The sequence below is a fragment of the Protopterus annectens genome, chromosome 2.part0 (assembly GCF_019279795.1).
Source record: "Protopterus annectens isolate FY-2018-M chromosome 2.part0, PAN1.0, whole genome shotgun sequence".
Lineage (NCBI taxonomy): Eukaryota > Metazoa > Chordata > Ceratodontiformes > Protopteridae > Protopterus > Protopterus annectens.
The window spans coordinates 1,178,239,422-1,178,253,567 of NC_056728.1; the positions used below are offsets into that span (position 1 = coordinate 1,178,239,422).

Sequence of the window (14,146 nt, forward strand, 5' to 3'; positions counted from 1 at the left end):
CCAAGCACAACCAAATAAACACACAAATTGTTTCATTAATTTGATACAAAATAGCCATTACAGAACAATAATCCACAAATGCAAGTTGTTTAAAATTTAAACTGTAACTCTGCTTTCTACTTTAATATAGTTTGCTAGTGTATATTATAGGCTCAAACAGCAACAACAGGATAGCATATAATTTTCTGTTTTCCTTTTTCAGGTTATCACTTTCAAGTACTTCAAAATCAGACACACATTATCTGATTGTAATGAATTAGTTACTTTATAATGCATTTAGTATATGTTTGGTTGGAACTATATATAGATCAACAGACCATATAAATTAAAACTGGCAAGGATGATTTCACTTAACTACTCAACATATAAATACAGCTCATTTAGATGTAACAATATTTCTAAAGATATCTCAGTCTCTTACCTTGTTGTACAAAGGAGCCGTAAACAAACCACATGGAGTTATACAGAGTTGTTGATGTCATTGACCCCATCTGTAGCCGAGGAGGGTTTAGCCAGTTCAGTAGGTACACCAACAGTCCAACAAGAAGAACAGTACCAGCAATACATGCCCACAAGGACAGGTCAAAAGGGGCTAGACATGCAAACATGTCCACTGTCTTCTCAGCTTTCCTCAGCAAAACCCCCACTGAGTAATCCAGATAACGTGTAGTAAAGTCCACAACATTTTCTCGGTCTGGTGTGATAGTTAATGCAGAAATCCCTATATCTGCTCTCTAAAAATCCAAAAATTAAGAAACAAATAAAAAGTTAGTAATTACATTTTATAAGGAAAAAAAAAAAACAAAAATATAAAGATCTATATAAATTGTTGCCAAACATTATGTTGCTAGTGGTAGCTGTTTAATAATTAACAGGCAATTAACAGACATATTTAGATACAGCTATCTCTCTTACATGCAAAAAAAATTGTACATAACGACTAATTCCTATAATAACAGGGAAGAAAACATTATAGTTCACAGCCTATTTTTGGGCTTATTTTAAATGGCAGTCCTTTTCTTTCTTAACACTTAAGTGTCTTATTTTTCACCACTGATTCCATTTCAACATTAGTTGTAATCTTCATATTAAATATATTCCAGGCCAGTAGCATTTGGTTGAGTATTACAAAACTAATGTATCTGATATGTTGCAAATGGAGTCAGGTATGTTAATATATACTTGTATGCAATTGCATACACACACATAAGTGCCTACAAGCCTGTATAATACTACATGCATCTATACATATGTACAGCTACACAAACACACACACACACACACACACACACACACACACACACACACACACACACACACACACACACACACACACGCACACACACACACACACACACACACACACACACACACACACACCCATTTTATGGAGTCAAATTTGCCTTGAATCCATTAATTACAAGTTCAAATCATTCATGAAAACTGCATGTGAGTTCCTGGGTCAGTGCTAAATTTTGAAAATATAGGTGGCACCTCTTACATAAAAATAATAATTGGTCCAATATCTGTAAATCCGGAATGAAAATGTTTCTTCCTAGTTGCTATCTGATTTCCTCGTTTAATTTTCCCTTGACCTATGACAACAGCTCAAGCACATTCTAAGAATGAATTCAGACTCTCCAAAATGTTTATGAGTCTAAACCCATAGTTTAGTATTTAAATGAGCTTCCCCCATCTACACTCCAAATAAATATCTTCAATAAATGCAGGCTGAAGCATGAATAGTTAATTGAGCAAAATTAAATCAAACATACCCCCTGGCTAACAAATGCTACCCGCACCCTAATGAAATATAGAGATAGGATTTGGAAAGCATGGGTAAAAACTGAGCTCCCCTCTGATCTACAAAAGTACAAAGAACTAAGAAATCTGACAAAAAACACATCATTAAGGATAAAAAAGAAGACTCTATAGGCAAAATGTTTCCCACTGACACCTCTTTCACTAACACCACAAATTCTCAAATCAACCAGTCTATTAACTCCTCTGAACTCTCTCCAACTTCTAACTCCTCTAATACTTTCTCCCTTAGACCTGTTCCTACTAGCTACATAAAATCTACTTTCTAAATTAAAACCATGTTCTACATCTGCTGATAACATTCCTTCCTATTTCTTGCAGTTAGCAGCTGACTCACTTGATTTTCCTGTGTCCATCTTGATTAATCGCTCCATCACTGAGTCAAAGGTCCCTGATATCTGGAAAGAATTTTACACTCTACCTATACATAAAGGAGGTAATTCCACTGAAATCACTCATTTTAGACCTATCAGCATTCTATCCCATCTTTCAAAAGTATTGGAAAAATGCATACATAAACAAGTCATGCAATACCTAGACCAGGAAAAGCTGCTCACAACTACACAACATGACTTTTGCCCTAAGCACAGCACTACTTCTGCCCTTATATCCGTCCTTAACATGATATCTCTGGCCAGAGGTAACAAACTAGCCTCTTGTCTTTTCTTAGACCTTTCAAAAGCCTTTGACACTGTGTCTCACTCACTCCTACTATATAAACTATCTAACTTTAACTTCTCTACTTCTGCCATTGGTTGGCTTTCTAGCTATCTCACATATCGACTGCAATCAATTAAATGTCTCTCCATTCTCTCACCTTCTCTATCTGTTAAAATGGACGTCCCACAAGGCTCTATTCTTGGCCCATTACTTTTCAATATCTTTACCAATCAAATCTATACTTCCTGCTCTCAATCATCCCTGGTACAGTATGCAGATGACTCTACAGTCATCACATTGCTGACACCTCCTCTGAACTCATATCTACCACCCAGACATCATTTAACTCAGTAGAAACCTGGATCTCTGAAAATCAGCTTATTCTGAATCCAAAGAAAACAAAACTTCTACTTTTCTTACCCAAAACTCTCAACCATCTTAAACTCACTTTCCCTATTCAGTCTCGCAATAACACTCCCATCACAGTGGAAACAAGCACAAAACTCCTAGGTGTCTTCATAGATGATCAATTTAAGTTTGACATTCATGTAAATAACTGTATTCACAAGATCCACCTGATACTTGGCCTCCTGTATAGAAATAAAAAGTTTCTCACTAACTAAGCAAAAGTAGCCATCTCACATGCTTACCTCCTACCCAGTCTGTTGTTCAGCTCACAAACCCTGACAAGTCTAAACTCCTCTCTCCTTACTAAACTTGATTTGCTGCAATCAAACATATAAATCCCATCACTGCCTCTCTCTCAAATACTTAAACTGGCTAGAATTACCACAGCATCGTCTTCTCTCTCAGCTCCTGATCATCCACTCTATACTATACCAGCCTTCCTACTGCCCCAGCTTAACCTTTCTAATCTCCCACTATTCTCCCATCAGGTCTCTACGCAGCTCTGACCAAGGATCTACAAACCCAAAACCAAAATGGGAACAACCTCTATAGTTACTACCCTACCATTTCCAAGAACATGTTACCTTTAGAAATTAGGTCCCTCAATCAACTCAAACAATTCAAAGCAGCTACCAAGGAATACTTAAAAAGTCACTGGTCCTGTCTATGTACCCACCCCTCTTAGGGCCTTACTATCCCTAAAATATTGTTGTATCTGCCTTTCATACCACTTTGCTTAACTGAGCTCTACCTCTCTCATACTTCTCTGGTTATTCCACGCCTGCCTTACCTTTGTTGTACAATGCATTTTTCATTTTACCATGAAGCTTTAACCTCCTCCTCCTAATACATCTATTAAAAATACACATGTCATCTCTTTTTTGCAGGCACAATATACAGCAACACCATGTGAATTTCTTATCTTATTGTTTAATTTCTCAAAATTATATTACCTTGTTACATCGTTTGATTTATTGACATGTGCTGCAAAAAAATTACTCAATTTCCTTAAATGTATTAACTTGCTGTAACATTTGTGGAGCTTTTCTCCCCAGGCCTCTGCTGAAAAAGGGTTATTGCAGCTCAGTCGGACAATCCCGGTCACCAAATGTAAAATAAAAATAAATGAATAAATAAAATAATGAATGCTGTAGTCACTGCCTTGCCTGTACTGGCTTCATGTTTTACATTACGGCTTTGTATTTATTGCCAGTGACAACAGACTGTATTAGCATTGCTGCAAGTAGTAGGGTAGTGCAGGACTATTAACATTCTGTATTGGTACTGAAGAAAAATGCCCAAGAGAAAGGAGGAAACAATATTGTGTCAAAGGCGTTGCTCATAATGGAGGCTCATGGTTTTAAAGACTGTATCCGAAAAATACAAAGAGAGTGTATAGGCAGACTAGTGTAGGACAATTAAGGTGATGACATCATCCAAGGAGAATCATCCCAAGTCGAATCTGTGGTATAACAGACTGTGTACAGTAAAAATAAGGAAAGTAAAAAATAAAGTGGGTGTATGATGTCATTGTCTTTCAATAATTCACAAGGAAAGGGTGAGTACAAAAAAAAACATGCAGGGTGAAGACAATAGGAAAGATAATCAGTAAAAGTATTGCTGCATTTACTATGAATGTTTAGCATCTTTAATAAAAACATGCTTTCGAAAAATGTGAGGAATGTTTAGTGACACACACAGTGAGTGGTGATAAATACTTAATAATTCACGTAGAAAGGTTGCAAATAAAATAAAACTATCTGCACTTCATACTTGAAAAATACAGAATACAAGGGGGAGGAGACTGGTATGATATATCATTTTTTATGAAGTAGGTTTATGAGTGACAAAAACAAGTTCTTTATACCTATAAGGTATTTCATGTATTACAAAAATGATCCCGCCCTAACTATTCTCCTTACCTGCTTTTGCACTATTTAAATTAGGTGCTGTTGATTTCAGTGTCCTAGGCTAATTCTCTACATTTCTTTTTTGAATGGGACTTTAGGTAGTTTGCCCATTTCTACAATTATTGTCTCTCCTGAAATGATCATACTCCATTTCTGAGATAAATAATATAGTTATTATATTTGTAATGACAATGTTTGATATAGTTTAGCACAGCAATATGGGTTAAAGTACTAATGTCATGTCCATTTTGTGAGAAATCCTGTATTCTTATTTGCTTGTTGTGGCTATTACTTTTGTTTTTTTTAATCTTAACAGTTTTTGTTCAAATAAGGAAATAATTAATTTCCAGAGAAGTGACTTAAAAATGTATTTATTTTGGAAAGATGGTGCATATGTTATACTGAAAGCAAAATATGGCTAGTGTTTTATTTCTTTTCTATTTTTTTAAGTAAATTTAAATGTATATTTATTCTTTGGAATTTGATTTAGGTGATTTAGTGAGTACATGTCAGAATCTTAAATGACCGTGTGAAAGCTTTTGATGTAGCAAGTACCATGAATGTGGAAAGTTTAGAGGAATCATATATTGATATGCATATATTTCATATATATATATATATATATATATATATATATAAAATATATATACACACACACACACACACACACACACACACACACACACACACACACACACACACACACACACACACACACATTCATGTATGGCTGTAGTATGCAAATAATCACTTCATAAAATGGCAAATGGTCAAGCTCATTTGATTGCACATTCCTTATGTCAGTACAGCCTGCATAAAGGAAAGGGCCTTTCCCCATAGGATCCTTGCTAAAGCTTCTTTTGGTGATTATGAATTCTCTTCTATAGTGAAAACAAGTCTTGTCCTATTGCAGCACTCATGTTAAAGCATGTACTGTGTTTCAACCAAATGGGCTGCAATGTAATGGGCTTGTTTATTTAGTGGTCAACAATGTTTTTTATTTATATGTCATTGTTGACTGGGTAAAACCCATTTTCAGTGGAGTCCTGGGGAGAAATGTTCCACATTTAAGTTACACATGAAGTACATTTATAATTGCAGGGTAAAAAAATCTAGACATAAGCTTATTTATATGATTTTAAAATATTTCTTAAATAAACAGAACATCTTACCACAAAAAACAAACAAATTATCATAAACTGGATAATTACTGAATAACATACAATAACAGTTAATATATTTATAGCATGATGGCTGCAGGGAAAAGATTAAACTGGGATGTTTTTGAGGTTAGCAATAATTTACAGTCAGACAAGTAGTAATGCAGCTTAAAAATTGATAAGAGATATGAGAGGACACATTATGGAAATGAACAGGAGGATAAATAGACAGATGAAGAACTGTAGTTAGTGGTGGGGTGTGAGAGAGAAAAAGGTTCAAAAAGAGTTTAGGAAATTAGTACAGTACAAAGAGGAGTGATAAGGTACAAACGGTTGGGAAACAAAATGGCTGTAAGAGTTAGAGGAAAGTAGTCTGAGAAAAGCTAGCCAGCAGGAAGAACAGAACTATCTTTGACATAGGTGCTATTTAAGCAAAGTTTTGAAACTATGTAAGTTTTCTATCTGTCTTAAACTTTTCATTACAAAGTTTTAACACATAATTGGAGTAGAGAAAGTCTCTACCAGTATTGAACATTTTACTGATACATAGTAAAAGTTTATTACTAGAGCAAAGGTCTCTAGTAGCTGAATAGTAGAATAGAATTTTATAATTCTGGGCATTTGTCTAGAGAGTACACTAGGTTGGGTCTATATTACGTGATCGAATGGTCAACTATTCGAACACATAATAGTCGACTCGTAATAATCGAACTGCCACAATGTTGGACCACTCAAAGGAGATCTCCGTACAGTCTGGAAATGGAAGTTTTTCATTGTCTGCACTGTAGTGCGATCTCAGAGTTGGTATATTTAAGTAGTGGGGGGTGTGGGGGGTGCAGGGGGGCTTGCCACCTGCATAGAGCATTTAAATGGTATCTTTGGGTGGGTTTTTCTTTTTTTGTTTTCTGTTTGACATTGTGGTAGTTTGATTATTATGGGTTGACTATTATGTGTTCGAATATTTGACCATTTGGTCATGTAATATAGACCCCACTAGGTTGTGGGCAATCATTGGTTGTTAGTATGTCAACTGGTTTGGGAGTTCCAGCTAGTGTAATTGTTTTATATCAGGTCCGTGGTGTGTTCTATAAGGTTGGATGGTTGGTTGCAAATTTAGCTGTTTAGTAGTAGCAGGAGAATAATTTCATTTATGTGTAGTGTTAATATTTGTAAGTCAGGGGAAGCATATAATAAAGATGGAAGAAGGTATGTTGCTATTAAGGTAATTCTTGCTTTATTTGTCAGATAGCATTTGGCTGTTTAGAGGGAAATGAGTTTTTGGCAAGTTTTCCTGATGGAATGAATTATGTGGTGATCAAATCCGAAGCTGTCATCAATTATAACTCTGAGTAGTTTAGTTTTGTTGGGTCTATATTAGAGCACCAAACTTTCAAAATTTCGAGTGTTCTAATATCGAACCCTATTAATCAAAAATTAAAAACATTGAACATACAGAACAGCAAATTTTTTTCCTAGGGAAAAATTTGTTGTTTCAAAACACATACACACAACACAAGCACACCAAATAAACAGCAATCCACACACATACACCTAAACTTTTACACATAACCCTACACTAAACTATACATACACCACTAACTATCCACTTACCTTAACCCAAATCCTAACCCTAAGGTCCGTCACTATTGCACAGTCACCTCACCCACGCCCTAACCCTAACTCACTTACCCCGCCCTAACCCTCATGTCCACACAATCACACACTTACCTGAACCCGACCAGTAACTTTCCACCACAAAGCTGAAAATACCAAAGCAAGAGAAATGGACAACCAAATTCTTTCCCTAGGAAAAAATTAGTTTTTCTGTTTCTTTGATATTTTCAGCGTTCACTGAAAATGGGTCGATATTAGAACACTTGAAATTTTGAAAGTTTGGTGTTCTAATATAGACCCATTTTGTTTATGGTTTCTGTTTTTGTGTTATTAGTTGAGGTAATGCAAAATATTTTTTTTGGTTAAGGTGTTGTTTTGGAGTATATGGCATACGCTTGTTTTTTGCTTGGAATTAAGCAGCAGGTTAGAATTTTTTAGCCATATCTGAATGTCAGTTAAGATTTTTGATGGACTTCTTGTAATTTTGTTATGGATGAAGCTCAGCAGATAAGGGTTGAGTCATTGGTGTATTGTACAAGATTTGCAAGCATTGTAGAGGTATAATGTTTATCTATGAAATTATTAAATTGAAGCGACTGAGCATTGACCCTTGGGGAACACCAACCGAGATTGTTTGAAATGCTGAAAGGATTTGCTGCCATTTAGTTGCCTGCTGACAATTGCATAAATAACTGTGAAACCTGGAGAGGGAGGGATAAGTGAGACCTAGTGTTGCAAGTTCAGAGAGGGTCTTTTGGTGGGACACTGTGTCAAATGCTTCAGAAAGGTCAAGGAAAAGTGAAGACACAAGGTTGCCTTCATTTTTGTATTTGTTTACTATGCTGGTGAAGGTGAGGAGGATAGTTGTAGTACTGTGCTTGGGCCTTAAACTATGCTGGATATTGCAGAAGAGGTTGTGTTTGGTTATATGTTTCATAAGTTGAGAGGGAAAATATTTCTTGATGATTTCAGAGAGGGGTGATAGAGCAGTAATCGGTCTGTAGTCTGTTAACTCTGTTGAAGTACCACCTTTGTCAAGGGGTATAATAAATGATTTTTTCCCAGATGGATGTGACACAGTTTTCAGTTATTGACCAGTTAATCGGCATGGAAACAGGAAAGGCTAGTGCTTTTGCACCTATTTTGAGGAGTTCAGTGGGAATGTTATCGGCATCTGAGGTTGTTGCTTTTAGTTTAGTTAGTAATTTTTTATGGTTATTGTTGGGACAGACTGAAAAAAAAAAGACAGTGTATTGCTTTTGAGAACAGATGAAAGTTGGAGGGGTGAAGTGAGGAGGTCATTGATTACTGATAGAACTGACTGGATAAAATGAGTGCTGACCTGAGTGACAATGGACTTGTTGTTGTTTGAAGTAGAAGGACAGAGTGTAGTGGTACGTCCAGGGTATAATAGTTTACTTAGACAGGATCAAAAAAGCTTGTGGTTGTTTTAATGCTTTTTTGGAGCTTGCTATCATATGATTCTTTATCAAATTTAACAAGTATCTTGGTATGGTTTCTGAGATATCTAAAACTGTGGTAGGCGTGCTGTGTTTTATTCTCATACCATACTATCCATGCTTTATCCCTTCCCAGCATGAGCTGTTTAGTCTCTTTTGTTCAACATGGTGCTGTGTTAGCTTTTACCCTTCTTGTCTTAACTAGAGCTAAATCTTTTACTATTTTTAGGAAGTTGTAATTGAAATGAGTAACTCCTACATCTCAGGGCATTACTCTTTATAGGTTACAGTTGAAATGGGACAGGGATGTAATATAAATGAGTCCTTGTCAAATCTGGTTAAACCATGTATTTGTTATTTCTATAATGGTTAAAAGACTGGCAAAAATGATGCCAAGATTGATAGATATGGATCAATATGGTATTGTGGATGGGGAAAATATTCAACAATATTAACAGAACATTGATCATATCTGTCAATTGTACACATTTCCACAGAATGCCTAGGCTTTTGCTTCATATTTTTGGTCCATTCCCCCCACAAATCTGTGATTTTCTGGCAAATCTCTGAGGAATGACTTCATTAAATAATGACAGACATTTGAGTTTAAGACTCCATATCCTTCATAAAATTCATGCTAATGGAAAACCTGTTATTCGATCAACTTTCTAAGTTTGCAAGAGCAATATTTAAAATCTTTCCCAATTTCTGGTTTTGTCCCCCATTATTTTAGGCTGAGAGGTATGTTGATCCAGAGGGAGAAGAATGTAAGAAAATACCACTGTTGTTAGTGGGCCTTGATGCAGAGAAAGCATTTGACTGAGTAAGCTGGTATTTTATGAGCAGGACAATGAAAGCATTTGCATTCTCTAATCAAATTATAAGGTCAGTTAGGAGGATATATGAGGGATCAGAGGTGAAACTTGAAGTGGGTGGATTCCTCTCTGATTATTTCTGCTTGAGAGGAGAAACGAAACAGGGTGTCCTCTTTCCCCTTTTCTTACTTGCATTATATTTAGCAAATCAATTTGTAAAAGTAAATATGGGACTCAGAAATTCAATGATATAATTGCTATCGTAGTCAAGAAAAGCTGGCTCTGTTTGCAGATGATATTATTTTATACCTGATAAAAAAACAGAAAAGGATATTACAGTGTTGTTGAACATTTTGAGACAGTTTCAAATCTTTTCATGATACAAAATTAATGAAGCTAAAACAAAAGCAATAGCAGTAAATTATGTGCCCACGCACGACTTGGTTCAGCCATATCCATGTTTATGGGACATGATAAAATGAAGTATTTAGGAGTATGGATTAAAAATGATTCTGGTGTGGCAACTAAGAATATGTGGGAAGAGACTAAACAAATGATAACACAAAAACTGAGAAATGAGAAGCTCTGTTATATGAATATGGGTAGTAAGGTACAAGCAGTTAAAATGTTTTTAGTCCCTTTGATCTTATACAGTACACAGGTCAGGCATATTTTTATCAACAAGAGGATAAGTTGTGGATAGCAATTAATGAACTGAAGAAGGACTTTATCTAGGAAGGGAAGGCGCCAAGAGTGAAGTGAGATTACCGGATTCTTCCAACAAAACAAGGCAGATTGGGATTACTGATTTGAAGGGGTATTTCAGAGCTACACAGTTAAGGCTCCTGTACATAGCACAAGCAGAAACCTGTAATTCAAAGTGTAAAATGATGATGATGAAGCAGTGGGAGAAGCTCAAGGAACAATGAGGGAATGGAATTTTGGATGCAGACCATCAAAGAGAATAGCAATAATCATACAGCACATTATATTCATAAAGTAACAGAAAGTAGTCTAAGAACTAAGCCAACATGGGAATGGAGAAAGGAGATTCTGCTGATAGGGATAACTAACTGCAGCTAAGGATGCAGACAACAGGCAAGAGGGGGCTGGAATTTGTTGGAGAAACTGACAAAGGAAACAAGGTACTGGGAGCAAATAACTAGAGAGGGAAAGGCAATAGAATGGGAAGAGGTCAATAATTTATTTGGACTGCAGGTTAGACATTGCCTTCCCTATCAAGGACTAATATCAGTGCATTGGCAAAAAGAAAGAAATGGGGCTGGGGTCCTAAAAGAAAGACCTGTACTGTACAGTTTTTATTAGAGCCTAGAATAGAAGCTGCTGTTAAAAAGGAAATATTAGTAGAGCATATAACATATTGCATGATAACAATATGAATCAATCAGTGGAGGTTAGAAAAGATTGGGAAGGGAGATTGAATAAACAATTCACAAAGAAACAATAGGGGATATGTCTTGGTCTCCCAAATATGCAACAAAAATCTAGAGAATTTAGCATTTTTGCTTGGAAATGTTTGCATAGATATTTTATACCCCAAGTAGACTCCAGAGAATTTTTCCTCAGGTAGATAGCAAATGTTGAAGGTGTGATGGGGAAGAAAGAGATAACTAAGAACATATTTTCTGTGAGTGTAATGGGATGGCAGACTTTAAAGATTTCCTGCAGACAACTCTATCAGAAATATTGGGTGACCATATTAGTGTAACTACAGAAATGATATTTCTGAGCTGTGATACAGAATCAGAATTGCCTAAACATAGTATGGCCTTGCTGAGTCTAATTATGGTGGCTGCCTAAAAAGCAATTACTAGAAAATGGAAACCAAAGTCTAAACGAACTGTAGTAGAAGTAGTGAATATAGTAACAGAGATAAAGCAACTGGGAATGGGATCTTTAGAAAAGGGTAGGAGCAAATTACATAGGAAAAATGGGAATTGTGGGAACAATACATACAGGGGAAGAATGAGGTTTAAAAGAAGGCAGGATTTGAATGAGCTATATAATGTTTGACTGGCAATGACTGAGTAGATTATAAGTGATGTATAATGTTTGCAACTAAAATGATGTCAATATGGTTTGTGGTGTAAAATGCCTGCAACTAAGATTATGTCAATATGATTTGTTTTCATTTATATAAATGCTTGATTGCCTGTGTTGTAAGTGATAATTTAATAAATATGCTTCTTGTTTGTATAAAAAATGCATACTTGTTAACAGATTATTTGTTTGAGTGAAACATGCTGTCTGATGTAGGTTGGAAGGTGGTCACATATTGTATCTGGTAAGCAACCAGACGATTTTATATTATGGGGTTTGCTTATCAATATCTAGTCCAGCATGCACTGCTTGATAGTGCTTTTGTTCATTCTGGTGGTGGAGCTTATTAAATGGGTGAAGCCAAATAAATTAATAGAGTCCTTGGGGTTGTTTCTTTTTATGGATTGCCAGTCTATATTTAGGTCACCTAAGATTAAATTTCCTAGGGGATGCTATGAGATATCCCATATAGAATATTTTTGCATGTGGTAATGTTGTTGCCTGGTGAGATGTATACTGATGATATACATATAGATTTTTATTTTTGGTTAATTTTGAGGTATGCAGTAAGAAGTTCAGCATTATTAAATTTTGGGATATTAAGATGAGATGGAGTTATTTCTAAGTTGTTTTTATAAATAATAGCAATACTACCTGCTATTTTAAGTTTTCTGTCCATTCTGAGTATATTAAAAGCTGGGAGAATTTATTTATTTATTTATATATTTATTCATGTATGTATGTATGTATGTAACATTTATTTACTGGGGAAGTCCGGAATAATTTTGTTGCCAGTTATTTCTTCTTTTAGTTAGGTTTCACTGGAAATTAGAATGTCTGGGATATAAAACTCTAGACATGCATGGATATCATGAATTTTGTTGCAGACATTTCTGAGGTTAATGTTGAAAAGAATAAGGTTAGATTCATTACCTGATGGGAAATATGTACTGGGAGCACTGGAAAGTAATGGGTTAGCCATGGTGGGTAGCTGATGTGATGGAATGGGGTTAGGATGAATATCTCCACTAAGTTTCAGGATGGAGGTGGGGGTGACTAGAGGTATGGAGCCAATTGTATGTTATCTGACTTTTAGTACTACTGACAAAATGCTATTCTTATCTTTATATATCTATAAGAGAACAGATCTGAACATGTATGTTGGTACAGCGAAAGTGAGACAGTGAGAAAAAGAAGATTTTGTGATGTCATGTGTGTGTGTTTGTGATGGAGCTGAGATATGATGTGGGAACATTACAGTAGTTAGTGAAGTGAGTTAGTGTTGAGTGTGTCACAAAGTGACACACAAAGTGATTGGTCAAATCATACATCTGTATTATTTATTTATTTTATTTTATTTTTGTTAACTGGGAAAGTTCGACTAGACACAGGTCCATTTTCAGCGGAGGCCTGGGGAGAAAAGCTCCACGATACAATACAATATTAGATTAAAACAGTACAAAGCAATTCTTAACATTTATAAGTAGTACAGAGGACCATTTACATGGCATGTGATAACTCTAGTAGAATATACAGTCAGTACTCTAGTAGAATATACAATTAGTACAAATAATACAAATATATATAACATTTTTTTTTTTTGTAGAAATATTAGTAAATATAAAGTTGTAACACATTTATGCTTTAGTATAACCGAGAAGTAAATAAATGCCCATAGTGGCATAAAATAGGATAAAGGTATAGGTAGGATGAGAGTAAGATAAGCTCTGTTAGGTATTGTGTTAGTCTAGAAACAGATTAGAGTGTTTTTCAGGTAAGGGATATGGTACAGAATAGTACAAGTGTTGGAATGTTTACTGCTTATAGATGGATGAAATGTTAGGATGAATCTGTGGGATAGCAGTAGAGCTCAGTAAAGGAAAATGTTGTAGTGTAGCATAGTCCATGCAACTGGAGCATAGATGTTGCTACCCTGGGGTATAGCAAGAGCAGAGCCAGATGTTAGAATAGTAGGATTTCAAGAGGTGTTTGAAATGGGTGAAAGAAGTAATGCTGGTTATATTGTTTGGGAGTCAGTTCCAGATTTGTGCTGTTGTGCAGGCAAAGAGAGATTTACCTGCTTCATTTTTATGTCTAATTACTTGAATGAGATTTTGGTTGCTAGATCTCAGGGCTCTAGTGGTGGTGTAGGGCTTAATTAGTTGTTGTAGGGCAGGTGTTTTTTCAGGGTAGTAGTAGAGTTTATGTGCAACTATGGCTTGATTGAGTCTAAGTAG

General features: G+C 35.6%; 1 protein-coding gene across 1 annotated transcript in view; it reads right to left on the reverse strand.

The window, feature by feature from the left end:
* The window catches only part of GRID2 (glutamate ionotropic receptor delta type subunit 2), a 4,699,489-nt gene that overhangs the window by 1,408,068 nt on the left and 3,277,275 nt on the right, over window positions 1-14,146 (reverse strand). Inside the window, exon 11 of the mRNA XM_044061387.1 lies at window positions 422-734. Coding sequence (XP_043917322.1) covers window positions 422-734 — 313 coding nt within the window. The remainder of the gene's footprint in view (window positions 1-421; window positions 735-14,146) is intronic.